The sequence below is a fragment of the Prosopis cineraria genome, unplaced genomic scaffold (genome assembly GCF_029017545.1).
Source record: "Prosopis cineraria cultivar Desert tree isolate PC_DT_omini unplaced genomic scaffold, ASM2901754v1 PC7, whole genome shotgun sequence".
Lineage (NCBI taxonomy): Eukaryota > Viridiplantae > Streptophyta > Magnoliopsida > Fabales > Fabaceae > Prosopis > Prosopis cineraria.
Window position 1 is genome coordinate 25438808 of NW_026555338.1, and position 25429 is coordinate 25464236.

Sequence of the window (25429 nt, forward strand, 5' to 3'; positions counted from 1 at the left end):
CTATTATTACTACTTTCTCATATTAGCCTTCAATAAAAATTAACATATCTTAATTATTCTTAATTTTTTATATAATTCCTCTATGATATGATTAATTTGGATATTTGTAAATGTGATTAAAATATCATTCGTCTGGGTTTTCCCCTTTTTTTGGAATGGAAACTGAAATACAGTACTAATTAGAGGACACAAAACATATCAAGGAACAAAAACAAATCAAAAAAGTCTATCATCTTTCATACTTAAATTAGGATATGAATAATAATCAAAGAGACAAAAATTAACTTTTAAATTATAAGATAGCTTAACTAGATAATCAACATCTCTATTTTTATCCTTAAGAACATGAGTTAACTCAATTTGATGTTTGAGTTTTCCCATCTTAAAAGTGATTTTAATATTATTTTAATTTAATTAATAATATATTTAGAAAATTTGGTAAGTATGATTTTATTTATTTCATCAAAAACAAAAAACAAAACAAAACAAAACAAAACAAGCTTTTGCCCTACTCTGAAAATAAAGATGGCTTCCTCTCTCGATCGCATTCTCATGCTCTCATTTCTTTGATTCAGATCTAACAGCATATGTTTCTCGCATTTCTCCTTCGTTGAAGGAGCGTTGTTGCATCCAACAATCTTCTTTGAATTGCACCTGAAGATGTCGTTCTCCTCTGCCATTTCAAGGTATGGGTTCCTCAAATCTCTGCTCTTTCTGCAATCTTCGCCGTCTGCCTTCCTTCTTTCTCTCCCTTTCGCTCTTAATCTGCAACGTTTTGTACATTTCCATTCCGGTAACCCTAATAGCCTCCGAGATTCAGTTTCTTCGTTCAATCGCTTGCTCTCCATGAGTCCACGGCCATCCATTGTCGAAATTAATAAGATTTTAGGATCACTTGCAAAGACCAAGCAATGCACAACTGCTATCTCACTTGCTGCGCGGGCGGAATTGAATGGATTCAAACCGTGTTTAGTTACGCTGTCCATTTTGATCAATTGCTACTGTCATGAGGGTGACATGACTTCTGCTTTCTCTTTATTGGGTAAGATTTCCAAGTGGGGTTACCGACCGAATACTATAACAATGAATACGTTGATGAAAGGACTCTGCATGAAAGATGTAGGGAAAGCGCTGGACTTTCACGACGACCTGTTGAAAAAAGGATTTTTCTTAAACGTAGTAACTTATGGTACCTTAGTTAATGGGCTGTGTAAGAGTGGAAAAACGAGATGTGCTGTTAAATTGCTCCAAATGATGGGGAGACGGAGAATTAAAATTAAGCCTGATTTGATTATATATAGCACAGTCATTGATGGCCTTTGTAAAGAAAGGCTTGTAAATGAGGCATCTCAATTGTGTTATGAAATGATCAGTCAAGGATTAAGTCCTGATATTGTAACTTACAGCATTTTAATCCATGGTTTCCTCAGCGTAAACCAAATGCAACAAGCAGCTAGACTTTTAAATGAAATAGCCCTAAAAGACATCACTCCTGATCTTTATACCTTTAATATACTAGTTGATGCATTTTGCAAAAGAGGAAGGATAGTAGAAGCTCAATCTGTCCTTGCCAAGATGATGAAATGCTCTCTAAAACCTGATTCTTTTACATTCAACTCTTTGATGCATGGGTACTGTATGAGGAATAGTGTTGATGAGTCAAGAGAAGTTTTCAACAAGATGATCAAAAATGGCTTCGCACCTAATGTCTGTAGTTATACTATGTTGATTGATGCACATTGTAAATTAAAAATGGTGGATGAAGCCCTAGATCTTTTTAAAGAAATGCGCTGCAAAAATTTGGTTCCTGATATAGTCACTTACACCTCTCTTATTGATGGCTTGCGCAAAGCTAAGAGATTCTCATATGTGCAAGATCTTGTTTATGAGATGCGTCTTAATGGCCAAGTTCCTAATATGATAACCTACAATATTTTGTTGGATGCATTTTGCAAAATGAAACTTCTTGACAAGGCAATTGCATTATACCAGCAAATGATCAACCAAGGAATGCAACCTACAGTGTGGACTTGCAATATATTGATTGATGGTCTGTGCAAGGGTGGTAGGCTAAATTTAGCACACGAGATCTTTGAACTCCTTTTGACTGAAAGTAATCATCTAGATGTCTGTACTTACAACATTATGATGAATGGACTTTGCAAAGAAGGCTTGTGCAGTGAAGCATTGGCATTGCTTTCAACAATGACAAAGAATGGGTGCCTTCCTAATTTGGTGACATTTAGAACGCTAGTGGGAGCTCTTTTGAAGAAAAATGAGAATGATAAAGTAGAGATGCTTATTCATGAAATGATCGGCAAAGGTCTTCTAAAATGGTAAAATAAGGTCACGATACTTCTGATCATTGCTGTACTTGTTAAGATTTATTCAAAATAAAAGGGAAAAAAAAGTTGTTGCTTCTTTTGGGTTGATGAAGTTGTACTATTCAATTAGTCGATTGCTCTTGAAGATGTTTTGTTGAAGTCATGTGCTAATATATTAACTTTGGTTTGTATTCTTAGAGGATTGGTCCTTTTTGTGTATTTTTGATCTTAAGACTAGTTTGTTCCTCCTTGTTTTACAGTTCATTAATAATTTGATTTTTTTTTTCAAGCTTTAACTAGTATCAAATTTGTTCTCTTTAATAAGCATTTTTTTCTTATATAAATTGTTGCTAAAAATAACATGATATTGTCTTGAGTTTATTATTTAAAGCAATACTGCCATGACAAATATTGTGGGCGCTTAAAAATTGCTGGGTTAATTTGCAATGAAAAATCGCTGCCTAATTATGGAGTACAATAAATAATGGCATTGTGTCAGTATTATGCTGTTATTAATTGGTTAATCTGTTTTAACGGTTTGCAAATGCAGGTCTCTGTTGGCTAACTCAAAAGGCAATGTTGTCATTGTTTAAACCTTAAATTTTGAAGCACCTTGGTTGCCTCCTCGTTTTTGTTTTAGAAGGTAAGATTAACTATCATGAACATGTGAATTGATATTATGGCTCTGAATCATGCATGCATCTCTAAATTGATATTTTGGCAATTGGCACCACTCAAGTCTATAGGGCAAGGTATCTGCAACGAAGACGTTTGGAGACCAAAGATGATTTTGTTCCTTTATAATCCTAAGGTTTGTAAATATTGAATTGTGAACTTGTTCTGTTCAGACATGCGTTTAGGGCAAAATAACGGCTATACAAAGAATAAAAGTATACATATGGTCACTCTTTTTCACCCTTCCTTTACTAGTTCTCAATTTTCTCTCTTTAGAACCAAATTATGCATTTATTTGATGTACAAATGCAGATGATCATAACCAGTCGGTATTATTGTTAGGGAAAAAACCTTTATACTTAGTCTTATATACTTGCTGTGTTTATTTCCAATTAAATCAAGACAAATGATCTTTTATAAGTTATTTATTTTATAATAAATTATTGTTATTAATTTAATTAACACATTAAGATCTATTTGTCTAGATTTGATTGGATATGCCAAACATTAGTTAATTCCTTCCACATTAGTAAACATTTCTCTATAAATTATATTCATAATGGTAGACTGGTAGAATCTTGAAAAGGAACAAGTAGAAATTGATAAGTGGAAGAAAATGTTAAGAAGAGTAAATGGATATTTTTTAGAATCAGAATCTAATTCTAGAAGTTAGGAGTATCTCCAAATATGTTTGAATAATATATTTATGACAAGACACAAAAACTAACTATAACCATCAAGTCTTATCCTTAAGAAATTGAAAATAACAACATATAACTGAAAACTGAAATGAAATCCATAAAACATAAACAATATCACATAGGAATGCCATGTCTCTTCCTGGAATAAACCAACAAGGGACATTGGTTCCCATCATTACCCTCCCCTATGAGAACCGCCTCCACAAGGTGGAATGCAGGAAATTGCGAGGCAATGAGATCATGATCTTCCCAATTAGATTCTTCAAGAGGTCTGTTTTTCTGCTGAATCAACAATTCCAGGAGTCAAGTGCAGAACCTTAGCAGGTTCCACTTGAAATTCCCAATCTTTTGAAATGGGTAAGGGAGGCAGTGGTGCTTGTGAATCATACCCTTGAGCTAGTTTAAGAAGTGAAACATGAAAAACTGGGTATACGTTAGCTCCTAGAGGGAGTTGTAACCCATAAGCCGCTTTACCAACTTTGCTTAACACCGGATAGGGCCCAAATAATTGAGGAGAAAGCTTTTCAAAATGTCTTTTGGCCATAGGTTGCTGACGATAGGGCTGTAAATGGAGAAATACCATGTCTCCATGCTCAAATTCTGCATCCCTTCTTTTAGAGTTAGCTTGAGCCTTCATATGAAGTTGAGCTTGTGTCAAATTTTCTTTGATAGTTTGTAAAAATGCATCCCTTTATGCAATTTTTTTTATCTAAATCAGCAATTCTGGTGTCACCCTTTGCATATGGAAGTACAATTATGGAGTACGAATATAAATAATGGTTGTGTCATTATTATGCTATTATTAGTTGTTGAATCTGTGTTAAAGGTTTGCAAATGCAGGTCTCTATTGGGTAACTCGATGAATGATGTTGTCCTAGTTTAAACCTTAAATTTTGAAGCATTTGCGATGCCTCCTCATTTTTTTAGAAGGTAAGATTAACTATCATGAACATGTGATGCTTAATTTCTTAATCTATAGTATTTGCATTCATCCTTATCTTAAATGAAGCAGCAAATTGAAATATGCTTGAAAGTGATTTTATCAGTGGGAGCCCTTTTTTATATTTTTCAATTGGAGCATATCTAAGTTTTGGTAGATATAAAAACTAGAAAATTTTTTTGGCAGGCTTGTTTATTGTCGAATTTAAATGAGCATGACCTTTGTGAGTTGATATGTAGAATATGAACATTTTTTTTTTCCACAATATACAGGCAAGTCAAAGGCTTGAGAAAGTTACGAAACACAAAAAAGACAGACTACTGCACCTCCAGGTTGTTGGAGGTACCATTAAATGTAGCTAAGTCATCAATAAAGAAATTAAAACAGTCAAAAGGAACTCCCCAGTGAAGGGTTGGTTCAAAGTCTCCTGAATGAGCGTTCCTCACCATTTGATCAGCACACTTTATAGTTTCCTTGTAAGCATGATGAATACGAACATCTTCCTCTTCAGCTAGAGCAAATTGTATGCTCTGGATGACATTTCAAATGACTAGACTTTCAAATGATCTCTAATTACGTTGAACATTTTGATCAATATTTGCTGTCATATGGGTGACATGGCTTCTGCATTCTCTTCATTGGGGAATATTTTCAAGTGGGGTTATTGACTGGTACCGTAAAAATGTATATGATGATGAAAGGACTCTGTGGAAGATATAGAGAAAGCACTAGACCTTCACGGGATTTTTCTTACACTCAGTTACTCATGGTTTCTTTGTTAACGGGCTATGTAAAACAGGAAAAATGGGAGCTGCTGTTAAATTGGTACAAATGATGGGGGGAAAGAGATTTAAAATTAAGCCTGATTTGTTTATATATTACATGGTCGTGAATGCCCTTTGTAAAGATGGCCTGGTAAGTGAGGCATGTAAATAGTGTTCTCAAATGATCAGGCAGGGATTTTTCTCCTGATATTTTAATCTTCAACGCTCTAATCCGTGGCTTTTTTTACATCAAACAATTGCAAGGTTCTAGTTGCTAAATGAAACAGCCTTAGAAAACATCATTCCTGATCCTTGACCTTTAATATACTAGTTGATGCATTTTGCAAAAGAGGAAGGATCTTTGAAGCTCAATGTGTCTTTGCTAACTTGATAACATGTTGCATAAAACCTAATGCTATTACCTTTAGTTCTTTGATGAATGAGTACCATACCATGAATGATGTTAATTAGTCCAGAGCTGCGTTCGATAAGATGACAAAGCTGATTTGACGCCTATTCTTTGGATCTACGTAGCATTGATCAATGAACATTTTAAATTTAATAATCTTTCTTTCAATGCACTTGTAGTTCCTCTAATAATCTTCATCGGATTGTGTGGCTATGGTATCCTGTTCCTACTACATTTTCACCTCAGCATGCTAATGAAGCAACAATTGAATGCTGTTTTGGCTGACCGTCTTGTTTGTGCTTTCTTGTTGTGTGTTCTTTCTGTCCATTTGCTTTCTGATCGACTTCTTCATGCTCGCTAAGTCCATTTTCTCTTTTTTGTTCTCTGTTCTGTATGGTTTTCTACGTGTTTTGTTTTGTTTATGATTTTTGGTTTTATGATCAATTAGTATGTGGTGTAATATGGCAAGAGTGTGCAGATTTTATGGCAAGATCAGCCCATTGTTGTAGATCAAATGCATCGGTGGCTTTTGAAATCCCATAGGGATGCGCTCAAATTGTTTTGAAGGACATGGCTAACAGTAGCCAGCAGTTTGTAGACTTCTATTTGTGTTTTCTCTGTTTCAAGCTATGCTTGCTTTTGTTTGTTAAAAGAAAGTATGTTCTATGATAGTTTGTTAATGTTTGTTGGCTGCCACGTATCTCTTCTCTTCTCTTACTCTTTCTCTTTTACCTTCCTTTGTTTTTTTTTTTTTTCCTTTTTCCTAGGTTGTCCTTGTTTAACAACTTACGTTAGTTTCTAATTTTCCTCTCGTTGATTTAATTTTAGTTGTACTAATGAAGAAGATATTTAGTTCCAAAGATCACCTGACTAGAGTTGTGACCTATATAATGGGTACTTTCCAACATATGATCAATTTGCTATTTCCTTTGCTTGCTTTCTATAGTTGATCAAGTTCTGAAGATGTGTTAATTTATTTGTTTTATATCTGAGGAAAGTGAAAGAGCAGGAGCCAAAAGAACAAAAACCCAAAGCCATTGAGAACAAACTTGTGATGACAGAATGAGACGGCTTCACCCGCAAATTTTAAGGAGCCGCATGTGTGTGTGGGTGTGTGTGTGTGTATTCTGTCTTTTTATATAATCAAAGGGCATTCTAATTATTTTCTTATAAAATATATTTTCAATTGAGTCTATTAGTCATGTAGTTTTATGTTGTTAATTTAGGCTAACGAGAATGAGCCCAAAAAATTTTAAATTTTGATTTAGGAAAATCTTATTGTAAATATTTTTCTAATAGAAAAAATTAAAATGATGCAGATTGTTGTATTCCTATCATTTTTAATACGTAAAATATTTTATAAAATATTTTTTTAATCATTCAACTCTAATATTTTTATTTCATCAATAAAAAAATTTTTAATTGAATTTTTAAATATTGATAAAATATTTTTAAATGTTAATATGTTAAATTTAATTTTTTTAAAAATAATAATGATTGATATAAAAAATAATAATTTAAAGCTAATAAAGTTATAGTTAACGAATAAAAAAAAATATTTCATGAAATTAAGGAATTAAATTAAAATTTTTTATAAAATTAAAGGGTTGAAATTATGTTTTAGTTTTTTAAATTTTTAATAGTATAAATAATACTCTCTTTATAAGACATTTTTTGAGAAGTTTGATATTTAAAAATTTAAGATATTTTTAATCTTTTAAAGTGTAATAATTATTTTTTTAAAAGTGTCTCTATTGATAATAATTTTATATTTATTATATAATATTTAACAAAGATAAATATAAAAAAACAGAATTAATTTAAAAGTAGATAATTATTTTATTAGGAGATAAGATTTAATTAAAAATAATTTATATTTTTCAAAAGAAGGAGTAACTCCTTATCCTACTTTTAGAGATCATTTTATATTAGAGACACCATATTGTGTTCATAGCATTTAGCAACTTAACCCTTTCCTTTTCTTTATTATTTCTTCCTACCAAATTTCTAATTGGATATAAAGTCTCAAATTTTTTACAAATTACAAGACACATTTTTTACTTGAAAATCATCTTTCTACGTTTTTTTCTTAAAGTGATTTTGATATGATTTTTACTAATATTAATAATAATATATTTAAAAAATTGAGAAGATGACAATAAAATTCTTTCATATTATATAAATAACAATCTAGTATCTAAAAATATCATAATTTTAATGAAGTTTTTAGATATTTTTATGTCAATAAATTTTAAATTAAAAAGATAATTTTATTTTTTTTTAACAATTTTATGATTTTTTATTCAAATTCTTCCTTTTTAAAAAAAAATTTATTATTTTTTAAATAAAAATTATGAATAAAGTTTATTATTTTGAGAAATTGTTTTTAATGATAAAAATTTTACTTGATATATTGTGATTTTTTTTAATTTTTATAATTTATATAATAAAAATTATTATTTTTTTAATAAAAGTTATGATTGAAATTTATTTTTAAATAATAAAAATTATATTTAATAGGTTGTAATTTTTTTTAATTCTTACTATTTATATAATAAAAATTATTATTATTAAAAAAAGTTGAGATTCAAATTTATTATTTTTAATAAAAATAAAATAATTTTTTTATTTAAAAATTTATTAATATAAAAATCTTTAGAGATTTCATCAGCGTTTCGAGAATTCATATTATTAATTTTTTTATTTGAATGGATTTTATTATTATTTTTGTAAAATAAATTGACAACAAATTGTTTAACAAACGCTTTTAATAAACTCTTAAATAATAGGCAATTAAATTAAAAGAGATTTAAACATCATTTTAATTATTTTAACTGATTTTATGATCATGATCTGTTCTGTTCTGCTGAAAAAACGGATTTCTTAACGTTGTTAGTATAATCAATAAAGCCTGCCCTCTTCTCTATCGCAGTCTCATTTCTTTGATTCAGATCCAACAGCATATGTTTCTTTTTGAAGAACAGCATATGTTTCTCGCACTTCTCTTTTGTTAAAGCCGCGTCGATGCATCCAACATTCTTCTTTGACTCTTATCTGAAGATGTCGTTCTCCTCTGCCATTTCAAGGTATGGCTTCCTGAAATCTCTGCTCTTTCTGCAATCTTCGCCGTCTGCCTTCCTTCTTTCTCTCCCTGTCGCCCTTAATCTGCAACGTTTTGTACATTTCCATTCCGGTAACCCTAATAGCCTCCGAGATTCAGTTGCTTCGTTCAATCGCTTGCTCTCCATGAGTCCACGGCCATCCATTGTCGAAATTAATAAGATTTTAGGATCACTTGCAAAGACCAAGCATTGCACAACTGCTATCTCACTTGCTGCGCGGGCGGAATTGAATGGATTCAAACCGTGTTTAGTTACGCTGTCCATTTTGATCAATTGCTACTGTCATGAGGGTGACATGACTTCTGCTTTCTCTTTATTGGGTAAGATTTTCAAGTGGGGTTACCGACCGAATACTATAACAATGAATACGTTGATGAAAGGACTCTGCATGAAAGATGTAGGGAAAGCGCTGGACTTTCACGACGACCTGTTGAAAAAAGGATTTTTCTTAGACGCAGTAACTTATGGTACCTTAGTTAATGGGCTGTGTAAGAGTGGAAAAACGAGATGTGCTGTTAAATTGCTCCAAATGATGGGGAGACGGAGAATTAAAATTAAGCCTGATTTGATTATATATAGCACAGTCATTGATGGCCTCTGTAAAGAAAGGCTTGTAAATGAGGCATCTCAATTGTGTTATGAAATGATCAGTCAAGGATTATGTCCTGATATTGTAACTTACAGCATTTTAATCCATGGTTTCCTCAGTGTAAACCAAATGCAACAAGCAGCTAGACTTTTAAATGAAATAGCCCTTAAAGACATCACTCCTGATCTTTATACCTTTAATATACTAGTTGATGCATTTTGCAAAAGAGGAAGTATTGTAGAAGCTCAATCTGTCTTTGCCAAGATGATGAAATGCTGTATAAAACCTGATTCTGTTACATTCAATTCTTTGATGCACGGATATTGCATGAGGAATAGTGTTGATGAGTCAAGAGAAGTGTTCAATAAGATGATCAAAACTAGCTTGGCACCTGATGTCTGGAGTTACAATATATTGATCAATGCATATTGTAAATTAAAAATGGTAGATGAAGCCCTATACCTTTTTAAAGAAATGCACTGCAAGAATTTGGTCCTTAATACGACCACTTACAACTCTCTTATTGATGGCTTGTGCAAAGTTAAGCGACTATCAAATGTGCAAGATCTTGTTTATGAGATGCGTCGTAATGGCCGAGCTCCTGACATAATAACCTACAACATTTTGTTGGATGCATTTTGCAAGATGAAACGTCTTGACAAGGCAATTATATTATTTCAGCAAATCATCAACCAAGGAATGCAACCTCAAGTGAGGACATGCAATATATTGATTGATGGTCTGTGCAAAGGAGGTGGGCTAGATTTGGCACTGGAGATCTTTGAATTCCTTTTGACCAAAAGCAATCATCTAAATGTCTACACTTACAATATCATTGTGAATGGGCTTTGCAAAGAAAGTTTGTTCGGTGCAGCGTTGACATTGCTTTCAAAGATGAAAGAGAATGGTTGCCTCCCAAATTTTGTGACATTTGGAACGCTTATACAAGCTCTTTTGAGGAAAAATGAGAATTATAAAGCAGAGGTGCTTATTCATGAAATGACTGGTAGAGGTCTTCTAAAAGATAAAATAAGGTCAAATACCATTTCTAATCTTTGCCGTGCTTGTTAAGATTTATTTGAAATAAATGAAAGAGGAAAAGCTGTTGCTAATTTTAGGCACTTGCACTTATCAGATTGTTGCACTCCTTTATTTTACCAGAACTTGGTCGTCAACATTTTCTGCTAGCCTTTACTACTCTTTTTTGTGATTCATGTGCTCTTTGTTTTGGAACCACTATGCATGTATGATCTCTTCGAAAATCTTCTCAAGTGGTTTTGTCGAATTATGCATGAATTGCTCCTTGAATTTCACTTGCTCTAATTTAACTTCGCAATTTTTTTTTTCATTTTTCAAATCGAACTTATTAAAATCTCTCATTCCCTCTATTCTTCCAATCAAATAGGGGTAAAATTAATTAATGAGTTAAATGGTAATCATTATTTATTTCATAATTTTACAACAACTAATAGTGATTATAAAATATAAAATAAAATTGTGGAGGCCTTTTGTCTAAGATCAAGTGTAGTTGCCACAAGAGGAGGAACTACACCATCAATATATCATACATAACAAAACCACCAAGCCAACCTCAATTTACGCGGCTCATGGTGGCATGTGAATTGAGGGGTGCATGAAAGTGTGTAGGGTAGGTAGAACAGAGAAAATAGGAGTGCTTTTGAGAGGTTTCTTCAGTTGAGTACTTTCAGCGAGCTGTTGATGAGGTACAGTTTCACTGTTGTACCAATGCTAAGGGAAGCACTTTATTTTTAGCTGTAATATTTGCTGAAATGGTTGTGAACTTCTGAGTTTTTGAGGATCAAAACCATAATCGAAAGAATTGTTAGCATCAGTTTTGAGACATGAATGTCAAGCCCTTTATGCCTTATAGATTGCCTAGACTTGCATAATGAGCATTGGGTAGGAATAGTAGTAAATAGTCAGTGAATAACAAGAATCAAAACCATAATTGAAGGAATTGTGAGCATCAATTCAAATGATTCACTTATTGAAGAGGTGGAGGAAAAGCAGGAGGTGGCAGGTGCAGCAATGGCTGCAGCCAGAATTATCCACCTAAGTATGTCATACTTCAGATCATTGCTCTCCTTTTTCTTTGGGGTCTGAAAAAGAAAAGGGATCATTACTCTCTAAGAACTTTTTATTAATTGTTAGGTAGCATTAATGAAAGAGACGTTTTTTGTTAGGCCTCTTCTGTGTGCATTACTAGGAAAAAGGGATTAATTCTTATTATAAGTTTTAAATTAAAAATGTAAGTTTCAAATTTCATGAGTCCATCAGGTTTTGCTGAGGTTATAAAGTATGGGCTCATCAAGGATGAAACATTCTGAGTGGCAAGAGAAAAATATGGAGGCATTGATGGCAAGGTAAAATCATCGTATAAGTATTGTTACAAGAGCTTGCAGACTCCAGTATTTGTTCCTTTTATGTCATATAGCTGGTACCACAAGGCAAAAACATTTAGATATGGTTACACTATTCTTTATAATTTTCTATCATTTGTATTTCTTTGCCAATTGGCATCACAGTAAATGGTGAGAGTAAAATCAGCAGCATGAAATGACCTTGAGTGATAGCTCCACTAAGATTAGAAAGAATGCGCTTTACAGCCTTTCAATGCTGCTCCCAAGGTTAATGCATATACCGATAGACTTAATTTTCACTAGCTATATGCAATTAATGACTTAAATATTCAGAACCTTTTGTTAATTTCTTTATGATCCTCTGTAGTTGTTTCATCGATACTATTGCTCATGTTTTAATTTGTTAATGTCTTGATTTATATTTTTGGAACTTGCAGAACTTATTATTGTCTAGCATTGGAGGTATACCACTCTAAAAACAGGCAATTTTGGTTTTGCAGTGTAAGATTGCTCCTAAGTGGTTTAACTATGCAAATAGGGTTATTATGTTGTTGATGATTGAGTTAAGCATGTTTTGTGGGTGACACATACTAAATGGACTTACGCAGAAATTTATTTAGCGAATATTCTCTTTTTTTTATATGAATATTTCTATATATGATCTCCCTCACAGTTTTATATGGCAAGCAGTCAAAAGACATTATTGTTTTATTATTCTACAGACAAGAATCTCTGTAAGTTTCTGTAAAGTTACATAATCCCCAAGCTGTCCTTCTCCCAAGCCGTCCCCAGGCAACTTTATCTTTCAAGTCAGACCAATATAAATGATAAAGCAGCGGCCGTATCTGCTCCTCCCTTGCTATGCCCAAGAAGCAAAATACGTTTGTTGGGCCCCAATTAATTTCCTCTGTATACTCTTTTATCTCCGTGGCATTTTTCTCAACTGATGCTGATAGGAACCCGTTACTAGTATATAAGAGGCGCAAGCAAAGTCCCAATCAAAATGCATCTTTAGGATCAGTTGACAAGGGAGTTACTCACGTTGAATAACTACCTTATGTGTTGTCAGAATTATAATATTGGAGCTTATGTTTCTTATCTTAGGAATGTTGAGTTGTCAAGTAATTAGGAGTTCAAGTGTGTGTGCTGTCAAATCATAGTTATAACTGTAATTATGTGGTTTTATATAATTGTAAGACAATCTATGTGAAGATATGAATGATTTCTGACTTATTACTTGGAGATTCCTTCTTGGCTTTATCTAGCTTGTATGAGATCCTTGTCCAGACTTGGATAAAGATTAATATTTCTTCCCTGTTATTAAGTCTTAACGGATGCCTGATTAATGATCAATCAACATTCAGTAATAGCACAAGTAAATAACACCCGGACAAAGACAAATACACATAATGTACACAAAAACAAATATATTTTTGTTAGTTATTTTAATCATTTAATATTAATCATTAATATTGCAGTAATTACTCTGCTGATATACCTCAATGAATCCTTCCAATATGACAGGTTAAACCCATCTCTGAGAAACTGACTCTTGTTTAGACAAAGTAGAGTGGTCCGTGGTTACTGAAAAGGCCTGTTGCCATATTTAGAAGATGGCCATGGATCAAAATTTTTTCCATAATCTGCTGGAACTTGTGGATTACACGTTGCCAGAAAATTTTTGGTGTCAGCTGGAGTACAGTAAATGAGGTTGTTCAGTCATGCTTTGCTCATCTAACGAAGGAGGTTATTAATGGTACTTTCGGAAATAGATTATGTCATACAGCTTAAGACTCACATATTCTATGGAACTCCCCGCCAACTGGTGTTGTTCGAGTTGATGTCGATGCTTCTGTCCAACATAATCAACATGCTACATGCGGAGGAGTGATTAGGAATTCACGAGGGGAATGGATCAAGGGATTTCAAAAAGAAATCGGGCTCATGGATGTTATTAAGACGGAAGAATTACAAGCTATAAAGACAGGCTTATAAGTCTGCAAATCACTTGGAATTTCCGAAGGTCGGTTATTTTCAGATCCTCTCGAAGCTGTTAACGCTTTAATGAGGGATGGTGGGGCTGGAAATAGATGCCGACAGCTATTAGAGACCACACGGAACACCATCTTTACGGATTGGGAGGTTAGTTTTCATCATGCCCACAGAGAGAGAGTCTCAATGTTGCTGATTTTTTGGCTAAGAATGCAATCGGAGTAGGCAACCAGTTACGAATGCGCTTTGTTTATTTTTAGTTTCTGGGTAGTTACTCTGTTTTAATTTTATTTCACTAGCTGCGAGCTTGCCTTATGTATTTTAAAAAAAGAAAAGACCTGTTGCCAAAGAACGTAACACCAGTGGTATATAATCAATATAAAATAAATGTGTGTCAGTGCGTGCATGTGTTTGATTCTAATTCTAGGTGACACATGCAGAATGTCTCCAAACAGTTACATCTCTCATAGACTCATACCCCTTCCTACATAGAGGGAAAGGGGAGGGGCACTATCATGTATATCCATGATCCTTGCCATAATCAGTATTTTAAAGATAAATCACTAATTTAGCTGGAATTAATAAGTAAATAGTTGAATTTGGTAACTTGTGAGTACAATGTAGAAAAAGCTGAGGCAACAAAATAACATCATCCAGTGGATCAAAGCAAGACAAAGATAATTGTACATGGCTCATATGTTCTAAACAGGAAAGACTCGGGAAAAAATGACATGATTCATCTCAACAAATCTGGTTTGGTTCTGTCTACTTCTACGAGACAAAAATGAAGGATGAGCCTCTTATCTTGTAAACATAAAACCCGTACTCTCTATATAATGAATAAGTTTTGTGATGCACATTAATCTAAACATAGTTTAAAAAGTCATCATTCAGATTAAAATATATTTAAGGAGTATAATAACTACCATTACCATTGATTGGGAATACAAAAGGATACATCATTGTCCATACACCATGAGGGTCGTTAGTCTTAATCTACTGGGGAAGTTATATAACCTTACAAACCCAGACAGACAAAAGGGAGAAGGCATTATCAACCTTTCGTTAATCGAAATCAACATAAAGGCCTAATATATATTTTTAAGAGTCCACTCCAATTAGGTACTTGAATATCAATCCTAAGTCCTAGTGGAAAGGTTCAGAAGAGTTCTCCTGGGTCCTGGCAGGCAGAATTTGATTGAATATGGGGTCCCAAAAGACCCTTGTGGCAGAAATATAACTTGTCAAGCTTCAGAACCCCGAATATTCATAAGAAATATGGCATTAACATAGATATAATAAAAACAAGGAAAATCAAGCTTGCTACAAAGAAGAGTCCACAGAAAAATCAAAACCAACCTTGCTGCCTCTTCACCATACCATACTAAATCAAAGCCACAAGCTTTTGCATCTCTTATGAGGCAAGTATTGTATCCAAAAGCATTATCAGCTACATCACTATACTTTTAATATACTAATTGACGCATTTTGCAAAAGAGGAAGGATCATAGAAGCTCATTCGATCCTTGCTAAGATGATGAAATGTTCCATAAAACCTAATGTTGTTACCTTCAATTCTTTGATAAATGGGTACTGCATGAGGAACATTATTAACTGGTCAAGAGAAGCATTCAACAAGATGAGAAAAGGATGAGTGTTAAAAAAAAAAAAAAACCTTTGCAATGTTTTGTGCGTTCCACTTATCTTGGAGTTTCAAAGTTCAAGTTTTAAATATACAGTCACTAGCTCTAAAGTATCTATTAGGCTACTGTTAGTAATAATGGTTCTATGCAGTGAGAGTATGCATTAGTTTAGATAGATGTGATAATGTTTCAAGTTTTTTAAGATACTAAGTGATGAAATAAAAAGTAAATAAATTAACTAGATAATATTTATTTTTGTTTCAAAAGTTGGGCCAAATAACTTGAATTAATAGAAGAATGTAAAAAAAAAAAAATTGTAATGTCTTATGTGTTAGTTTTTTAAGCAAGATTTAGTCAAAATAGATGTTTTATTAATATCATTTGAAACAAATGATTTCACTTATCTCTAAGATAATAGGCAATTAAATCAATTAGCCTGACTTGATAGCACCAAAACACTTTATTGGAGAGATGGCGTGTAAATAAAATATGATATTTTTTCAAATTCAAAAGATAAGACCTTTTTTTAATGAACTTAATAAAGATTAAGAATGGTAATTGAAATTGGTTTGTAATATTAAAATGATAAACTATTATCACTACTTTCTTATATTAGCAAATGGCATTTAGTAGATAGAAAATGCCATGTATTTTGGATCGGGGGAGTAATAAGTAATTAAATTAAATGTGATCAAAACATCATCTTTCTGTGTTTTCTTGTTAAAAGTGATTTTAACATCATTTTAATTTATAATGTATTTAGAAAAATTTAGAAAATATTGTCTAACAAATTATTTTAATTAACTCTTAAATAATAGGAAATTAAATTAAAAGAGAATTTAAATATCATTTTAATTTAATTAGTTTGTCAAGAAATCATTTTAACTAATATTTTGATCTGTTTAAAAGAAAAAAAAACTTTGGTTTGATTTAACTAAGCTATTGCCTGACTCTATTGACTTAGCTATATTATTCATGTTTAAATATTATCTTTTTGTTTCAAATCATATGATACTTTTGAAGAGCTTGTTCGTCTCAAAATATTAGATACTTTAAGTATATTAAAGTTTCATTAAATGCATTAATTTTAATATTATCTTTTCTCTTTCTATAATTATTTTTTATTTTTTATTTTTAATATATTAAATAATAGGCATTTAAAAAATTTTATATTTTTATTTTAAAAATAATATTATTAAATATATTTAATAAAATTTATTAGTATATAAATTTTATTTAAAAATATTTTGTAATTTAGGATATAAGGAGTAATTATTTTCATTAGAAAATTAGAAAATGATGTTGCAATTACAGTCCCTATTTCTCCCAATCATCTTCGCCTGCTGCACTTTGGCAATGTCATATCTTCGATTCAATTCCATAGCGTCTGTTTCTCGCATTTCTCCTTTGTTGAAGCAGCGTTGATGTATTCGACATTCTTCTTTGAATCTCATCTGGAGATGTCGTTTTCCTCTGCTATTTCAAGGTATGGCTTCCTCAAATCCCCTCTCTTTTTGCAATCTTCGCTGCCTGCTTTCCTTCTTTCTCTCCCTTCCGCCCTTAGTCTGCAATGCTTTCTACATTCCCATTCCGAAAACCCTAATAGCCTCCGAGATCCTGTTGCTTCGTTCAATCGCTTGCTCTCCATGAGTCCGCGGCCCTCCATTGTCGAAATTAATAAGATTTTAGGATCACTTGCAAAGTCCAAACACTACCAAGTGGCTATCTCACTTTCTGCCCAGGCTGAATTGAAAGGATTCCAACCATCTTTAGTTACGCTGTCCATTTTGATCAATTGTTATTGTCATGTGGGTGACATGGCTTCTGCTTTCTCTTCATTGGGTAAGACTTTCAAATGGGGTTATAAACCAAATACTATAACAATGACTACGTTGGTGAAAGGACTCTGCATGAAAGATGTAGGGAAGGCGCTGGACTTTCACGATGACCTGTTGACAAAAGGATTTTGTTTAAACGCATTTACTTATGGTACCTTGGTTAATGGACTGTGTAAAGCTGGAAAAACGAGATGTGCTGTTAACTTGCTTCGAATGATGGGAAGACGGAGAATTAAAACTAAGCCTGATTTGATTTTATACAACACAGTCATTGATGGCCTTTGTAAAGAAGGGCTTGTAAGTGAGGCATCTCAATTGTGTTCTGAAATGATGAGCCAAGGATTATGTCCTGATATTGTCACATACAGCACCTTAATTCATGGTTTCCTCTGCGTCAACCAAATGCAACAAGCTGCTGAACTTCTAAATGAAATGGCTTTGAAAGACATCACTGCTGATCTTTGTACCTTTAATATCCTAGTCAATGGATTTTGCAAAAGAGGAAGGATCGTAGAAGCTCAATCTGTCCTTGCCAAGATGATGAAATGCTCTATAAAACCTGATTCTGCTATATTCAACGCTTTGATGCATGGGTACTTTATGAGGAATAGTGTTGATGAGTCAAGAGAAGTTTTCAACAAGATGATCAAAAATGGCTTCGCACCTAATGTCTGGAGTTACAATATATTGATTAATGCACATTGTAAATTAAAAATGGTGGATGAAGCGCTAGATCTTCTTAAAGAAATGCGCTGCAAAAATTTGGTTCCTAATATAGTCACTTACAGCTCTCTTATTGATGGCTTGTGCAAAGCTAAGAGATTCTCATATGTGCAAGATCTTGTTTATGAGATGCGTCTTAATGGCCAAGTTCCTAATATAATAACCTACAATATTTTGTTGGATGCATTTTGCAAAATGAAACTTCTTGACAAGGCAATTGCATTATACCAGCAAATCATCAACCAAGGAATGCAACCTACAATGAGGACATGCAATATATTGATTGATGGTCTGTGCAAGGGTGGTAAGCTAAATTTAGCACATGAGATCTTTGAATTCCTTTTGACCGAAAGCAATCATCTAAATGTCTGCACTTACAACATTATGATGAATGCACTTTGTAAAGAAGGCTTGTGCAGTGAAGCATTGGCATTGCTTTCAACAATGACAAAGAATGGGTGCCTTCCTAATTTGGTGACATTTAAAACGTTAGTGGGAGGTCTTTTGAAGAAAAATGAGAATGATAAAGTAGAGATGCTTATTCATGAAATGATTGGTCGATGTCTTCTAAAATGGTAAAAATAAGGTCACGATACTTCTGATCATTGCTGTACTTGTTAAGATTCATTCGAAATATATGGGGAAAAAAAAAGTGGTTCCTTCTTTGGGTTGATGAAGTTGTACTATTCAATTGGTTGATTGCTCTTGAAGATGTTTTGTTGAAGTCATGTGCTAGTATATTAACTTTGGTTTGTATTCTTAGAGGATTGGACCTTTTTTGTGTAATTTTTGGTCCTAAGACTAGTTTGGTTCCTCCTTGTTTTACAGTTCATTAATGATTTGATTTTTTTTTTTTGTTTCAAACTTTGACTAGTATCAAATTTTTCTCATGAATAAGCATTTTTTCTTATATAAATTGTTGCTAAAAATAACATGATATTGTCTTAAATTTATTATTTAAAGCTATACTGGCACAAAGAATATTGTGTGCACTTAGAAATTGCTGGGTTAATTTGCAATGAAAACTCACTGCTATTGTAAATTTAAAATGGAGGATGAAGCCCTTGATCTTTTTAAAGAAATGCGCTGCAAAAATTTGGTTCTTGATAGAGTCACTTACAACAGTCTTATTGTATGTCTAGTGCAAAGCTAAGAGACTCTTATATGTGCAAGATCTTATTTATGAGATGCTTCGCAATGATCTAGCTCCTGATATAATAACCTACAACATTTTGTTGGATGCATTTTGCAAAATGAAACATCTTGATGAGGCAATTGAATTATATCAGCAAATGGTCAACCCAGGAATGCAACCGACAATTTGTACATATAATATATTAATTGATGGTTTGTGCAAGGGAGGTAGGTTAATTTTTGCAAAAGAGATCTTTGATTTCCTTCTGACTAAAGCAATCATCTTGATGTCTACACTTACAGTATTATGATGAATGGACTTTTGCAAAGAAGGCTTATTCGGTGAAGCATTGACATTGCTCTCAAAGATGAAAGATAATGGTTGCCTCCCAAATTTTGTGACATTTGAAATGCTTATACAAGCTCTTTTGAGGAAAAATGATAATGATAAGGCAACCATTTTTCTTTATGAGATGATAGATAGAGGTCTTCTACAACAGTAAAACAAGTTTAAAGGCTCTATTTTGATCATAATATGCTTGTATTGATGTTGATATTTGCCAAAAGTTTTTAGAGAAGTTATTGGATTATTCCTCCTTGTGATTTCTGTTGAAGAAGTTCTGTTATAGTCATGCATTTGTTGTAGTTATTTTAACATCTTGGTGTAATTTGATTGGTTATGGATTAACATAGAGCTGTTCCTTCTTTCCTTACGGCTGCAAACACCCTGTATTACTTATCATGTCAAATACTTCCCACACTTGCATTCCTCTATTTACAATCTCAGGGTTTTGGTGTACAAAAGGATTTATAATCCTTACAAGAACTTAGCCTTCAACATTTTTTGCTAGCCTCTTTGACAGTTTTTTCAATTCATGCGCTCTTTGATTTGGGACTAAAATTTATGTATGATTTCTTCAAAACTCATCTTAAGTTGTTTTGTTGAAAATATGCATTATTTGCTCCTTGAATTTCACCTGCACTGATTCAGCTTCATTTGAATTTTTATGCTTCCTGATAAAATAGAACTGCTCATCAATATGCTTAGACATTTCATAATGGACTACTTTCTTGGATACTACATTTGCTAGTTTGTTGTCGACAAAAATTCTTCTTCAGTTGTAGTTCCTACAATAATCTTCTCCAGATTGCCTGGTCATGGCATTCTTTTTGCTACATTTTCGCCTTCACGAGCTAGTAATGCAACTGTTGATTTTTTCTTTGAACACATTTTAAATGCTGCTTTCAAGGTTTTTTTCATGATTAAAATTTATTGTGAGTGTTCATACTTTTGATAATCATAAAAAATAAGTGGCTGCTATTGTTTTCTTTTTTCTTTTTACAATTTATACTCGAAGTTACTAATTGATATTGCAATGCGGATTTTAATTTGTTGCTTCCTCAATGAAAGGGCCGTTGCAGCATCTGGATGACCATGTTATAATTTTATGGAACATGAGTTCTTCAGTTAGAAGTTTTCATAGTGTATTTCTATGATTCTTCAGAAGAATTTCAATTCTTAAGATTTTAATTACCAATAATATTGTTGATATCCTAATATCCTTACAATTAGTATCAATTATATAGTATAAATATATATTTATTTAGTCAGGGTGATTATTTCCTTTTTTTCCTTCCTTGTATCTCGGCCTATCCCTCATTTTAAGGCCAAATTTGTGTCTTCATACCTGTATATATTCCCTTGAAAGGATCCAATGGAAATATAACGAGAATTTCTCCTCAAATATCTTCATGGTATCAGAGCAACAGGAGAACTCAATTCGTCTTCGGATACTCAGTCAGAGATGAGTCCTCGACTAGGGCAAAGCAAGTCGCAATCAACAATGCTGCCAGCAATAGAGGATTCCGCTGCAAATGGGTCCACACGAGGCGTCTCTTCTGGGCTTCAGACTTTCGCGATTTTGATCGTACCAGAGAAGCTGAATGGCGAGAACTATCGTGAGTGGGCACAGTCAATGACACTCACTCTAGAAGGTTGTGCCAAATTGGGCTTCATCTCAGGTGAATCTCCTACTCCTCCAACGTTCGACTTCAAGGCTTGGAAGAAGTGGAAATCTGAAAATGCTCTTGTCTCTTCATGGCTCATAAATGCTATGATTCCAACCATCAAAAAGAGCTTCATGTTTCTTTCTACCACCCAAGCTATTTGGGAGGCTGTTCGTGAAGCCTACAGTGATGGTGAAAATGTCTCTCAGGTATTTAAGATAAAACAGAAACTTTCACTTTCTATCCAGAATGGTCAAGTTTGGGTGAGTATTATCTCGAAAAAAACTCTCTTTGGCAAGAACTGGACTTAATGAGTGATGATACATGGTGCTGCCCTACTGGCACTGCTAAATCCCAAAAAAATTAGAAAAGGAGCGTCTATTTGAATTACTTGTAGGTTTGGATGCTGTGTTTGATGATGCTAGAGGCCGAATTTTGAGCACAGAACCTCTTCCATCTGTCCGAGAAGCATTTGCTATATTAAGAAGGGAAGAATCTCAGAGAAAAGTCATGCTGAAAGGAGATTCTACAGCACAATCTACATTGCCTGAATCATCTTCCGCACTTGCTGTACGTTCAAATGAGCAAAAGAATAATAAGGGACGTCCTACTTGCGATCATTGCAGCAAGGTAGGACACACTAAAGATACTTGCTGGGACTTGCATGGCAAACCCCTTGATTGGAAACCTCGGAAAAGCAGAGGTCGTGGATATATAGTTGAAGCTGCCAAGGAACCCAGCATGTCTTCACAAGATGATCCTCTCAACAAGATTTTGGAGATGCTTGTTGCCATGAAAAGCGACAAACAACCAATTACAACTATGGTTAAACGAGGTAATTTCTCTCAAGCACTATCTACCGTCAAAGGTAAGTGCTCAAGGAACTGTTGGATTATAGATTCAGGTGCATCTGACCATATGACTGATAATATTACACTCTTTACAACATACGTCTCATGCAAGAAAAAACTTGTTACAATTGCTGATGATTCTAATTATTTGGTGGCTGGTATTGGCGACGTTCATATTTCTGCTACCTTAACTTTACATAATGTTCTTCACGTTCCCAAGTTAAAGTGTAGTTTACTATCTGTTAGCCAATCGGCAAAATACACACGTTGCCATGTTAACTTTTTTGCAAATCATTGCTTATTTCAGGATTTGTTGATGGGGACAACGATTGGTAGTGCTAGAGAGTTTGATGGGCTTTACTACCTGGATGAAAGTGATGTTAAGAGTATTGGAACTTGTAATAAAGTGTCCCTCCCTAGGTCTAGTGAGTTGGAGTTATGGCACAAACGGTTAAGTCATCCTAATCTTCATTATATGTCTCAATTGTTTCCTTCAATTTGCTCTAATAAAGACTCATCTATCTTTTGTTGTGACTCTTGTGAACGTGCTAAACATCACCGCTCATCCTTTCCTAGCCTTTAATATCATGCATCTCATCCCTTTACTACAATCCATAGTGATGTGTGGGGTCCCTCTAGGACTCCAAATCGAACTCAAACTAGATGGTTTATAACCTTCATTGATGATCACACTCGCGTAACTTGGGTTTTTCTTGTGAAAGATAAAAGAGAAATTTATCAAACTTTTGCTACCTTTTACAGAATGGTTCAAACAAAATTTCACACAAATATTCAAATCATTCATAGTGACAATGGCACTGAATATTTCAACAAAAATTTCTCCACTTTCCTTAAAGACCATGGAATCATTCATAAAAGTACTTGCCCTCACAGTCTTCAACAAAATGGGATTGCGGAAAGAAAAAATTGTCATATTCTTGACATAGCTAGAGCCCTAATGCTTAGCAGCAATGTGCCTAAATATCACTGGGATGATGCTATCCTCACTGTCACTTACCTTATAAATTGTCTACCAAGTAGAACGCTATCTTATAAAACTCCGTTACAGCTTCTTTGTGCCACTTATAACCTACCCTATCTCACAAATAACCTTCCCCTATGTGTGTTTGGTTGTACTTCCTATGTCCACCTACATCATAGTAACAAACTTGACCCTCGAGCTGTTAGGTGTGTCTTCCTCGGTTACTCTGCCTCTCAAAAAGGGTATAAATGCTTTGATTCTACTACAAAACGTCTATATATTACTTGTGATGTTACCTTTCAGGAAGAAGTCCCCTATTACCATGAGTCTTCAATTTAGGGGGAGAGTTGAAGTGAATTTCAGCCCATAAATGAACCTGAACCTGACTTGTTGTCTGTGGAACTTGCCCCCTAAGATACTAATACCCCCCAAGATACTAATAGTGAGAGTGGGGAAATGCCAAATGAAACAGAAAAGTCTGACCCAGGGGTAGAGACTGCCAGGAAATTTGACAAGTTCTATACACGAAGACACAAGACAGGTATTGTGCCCGAAAGCCCTAGCACTCACCAAGAGTCAGAACCAACAGCAGGTCCAACGGAGAAACAAAGTGTTAGTTATAGCAATGAACAAGAAGAAGAAATAGAAGACCTGGATCTCCCTATTGCAGTCAGAAAGAAGCCTAGAGCTTGCACACGACATCCCATAGAAAAATTCGTTTCCTATCAGGCACTTTCCTTAAAAAAAAATATTGTGCATTTGTTGCCCACCTTGATAGTATCAAGGTACCAAATAACATTGATGAAGCTCTAGTCATGCCTGAATGGAGGAAAGCAGTTCTAGAAGAAATGGAGGCCCTTGAGCGAAATAACACCTGGGTAGTAGTTGATCTCCCTAAAGGAAAAAGGCCTATTAGTTGTAAATGGGTCTTCACTCTTAAATATCTAGCTAATGAAAGCTTGGAAAAATATAAGGCTAGACTTGTTGCAAAAGGCTTCTCACAAGTATATAGGATGGATTACACAAAAACATTTGCACCAGTAGCAAAGTTGAATACTATTAGAGTTCTACTGTCATTAGCTGTAAATCATGACTGGCCATTACATCAGTTAGATGTTAAAAATGCGTTTTTGAATGGTGAACTCAAAGAAGAGGTATATATGAAAATGCCTCCAGGGTTTCCAAGGAAGAAATCAAACCAAGTATGCCTGCTGAAGAAGTTACTGTATGGATTAAAACAATCACCTCGAGCATGGTTTGAACGTTTTACCAAGGTGTTGAAGAGGCAAGGGTTCTCTCAGGGACAAAGTGATCATACTATGTTCTACAAACACAGAAAGGAAAAAATGACAGTTCTAGCTGTCTATGTTGATGATATTGTTCTCATTGGAGATGATACAGCTGAAATTGACCACATTAAAATTGCATTAGCCCAAGAGTTCCAAATAAAGGATCTCGGAGAAATGAAATACTTCCTTGGGATGGAAGTAGCCCGATTAAAGAAGGGGATTTACATCTCTCAAAGAAGTATGTTCTGGATCTCTTAAAGGAGACAGGCATGTTGGGATGCAGACCAAGTAAGAATCCCATCAAAATAGATAAGATCAGTGAAGATGAAGATCTTGGGAAGACGGTTGATAAGGGAAGATATCAACGTATCGTAGGAAAGTTGATATATCTTTCTCACACCAGGCCAGACATTGCATTTGCTGTAAGTGTGATTAGTCAACACTCACATGATCCGAAGCAGAAACACCTAAATGAAGTTTATAGAATCCTTTGCTATTTGAAAGGTTCACCCGGTCATGGACTATGGTTTAAAAAATCTGATAAAAGAAATGTGGAGTTGTTTACAGATGCTGATTGGGCAGGTAATCAAGATGACCGAAAGTCTACTTCAGGTTACTGCACATTTGTGTGGGGCAATCTTGTAACCTGGAGAAGTAAGAAGCAAAGTGTTGTTGCAAGGAGTAGTGCTGAGGTAGAATTCAGAGCAATTGCTCTTGGAATTTGTGAGGGAATTTGGCTTAAACAAGTCTTGGAAGAGTTAAAGTAGAGCATGAATCTACCAATTAAACTATATTCAAATAATATGGCAGCCATTAACATATCTCATAATCCTGTTCAACATGATAGAACCAAACAGGTTGAAATTGATTGGCACTTTATTAGAGAAAAAATTGATGATGGTGTTATTCAATTGTCCTAAATCCCATCTAGAGAACAAACTGTTGATATTCTTACAAAAGGATTAGCTCGAGACAAGTTTAAACATTTTGTTGGCAAGTTGGACATGATCAATATCTATGATCCAACTTGAGGGGGAGTATTGATATCCTAATATCCTTACAATT

The 25429-nt window shown here is 33.9% G+C and overlaps 3 protein-coding genes and 1 long non-coding RNA gene across 4 annotated transcripts; all 4 read left to right on the forward strand.

Annotated features, from left to right (window-relative positions):
* Positions 1 to 496: 496 nt before the first annotated feature.
* Positions 497 to 13423, forward strand: LOC129316632 (uncharacterized). Its single transcript, XM_054961041.1, has 4 exons — positions 497 to 2336; positions 3823 to 3969; positions 8759 to 10558; positions 12343 to 13423. Exons 1-4 carry the CDS (start codon positions 661 to 663, stop codon positions 12458 to 12460), a joined length of 3741 nt encoding a protein of 1246 aa, XP_054817016.1. The 5' UTR covers positions 497 to 660; the 3' UTR covers positions 12461 to 13423.
* Positions 3142 to 5635, forward strand: LOC129315443 (uncharacterized). Its single transcript, XR_008594495.1, has 2 exons — positions 3142 to 4630; positions 4913 to 5635. It is a non-coding gene; the product is annotated as an uncharacterized LOC129315443 (long non-coding RNA).
* A 3481-nt stretch (positions 13424 to 16904) lies between the features above and the next one.
* On the forward strand, positions 16905 to 18863 carry LOC129315136 (pentatricopeptide repeat-containing protein At1g62670, mitochondrial-like). The gene has a single exon (XM_054958694.1). It carries the CDS (start codon positions 16965 to 16967, stop codon positions 18678 to 18680), a length of 1716 nt encoding a protein of 571 aa, XP_054814669.1. The 5' UTR covers positions 16905 to 16964; the 3' UTR covers positions 18681 to 18863.
* A 5770-nt stretch (positions 18864 to 24633) lies between these two features.
* LOC129316633 (uncharacterized mitochondrial protein AtMg00810-like) lies at positions 24634 to 25131 on the forward strand. The gene has a single exon (XM_054961042.1). The coding sequence runs from the start codon at positions 24634 to 24636 to the stop codon at positions 25129 to 25131; it is 498 nt and encodes a 165-aa protein (XP_054817017.1).
* Positions 25132 to 25429: the final 298 nt, after the last annotated feature.

Excerpts from the sequence above, each read along its gene's own strand:
- LOC129316632 (XM_054961041.1), top strand. The coding sequence starts at position 661 with ATGTCGTTCTCCTCTGCCATTTCAAGGTATGGGTTCCTCAAATCTCTG. Across the intron at positions 2,337-3,822 it reads GGCAAAGGTCTTCTAAAATG|GAATGCCATGTCTCTTCCTG; the intron begins GTAAAATAAGGT and ends AATATCACATAG. Across the intron at positions 3,970-8,758 it reads CCAATTAGATTCTTCAAGAG|ATTCAGATCCAACAGCATAT; the intron begins GTCTGTTTTTCT and ends CTCATTTCTTTG.
- LOC129315136 (XM_054958694.1), top strand. The coding sequence starts at position 16,965 with ATGTATTCGACATTCTTCTTTGAATCTCATCTGGAGATGTCGTTTTCC.
- LOC129316633 (XM_054961042.1), top strand. The coding sequence starts at position 24,634 with ATGTTGGGATGCAGACCAAGTAAGAATCCCATCAAAATAGATAAGATC.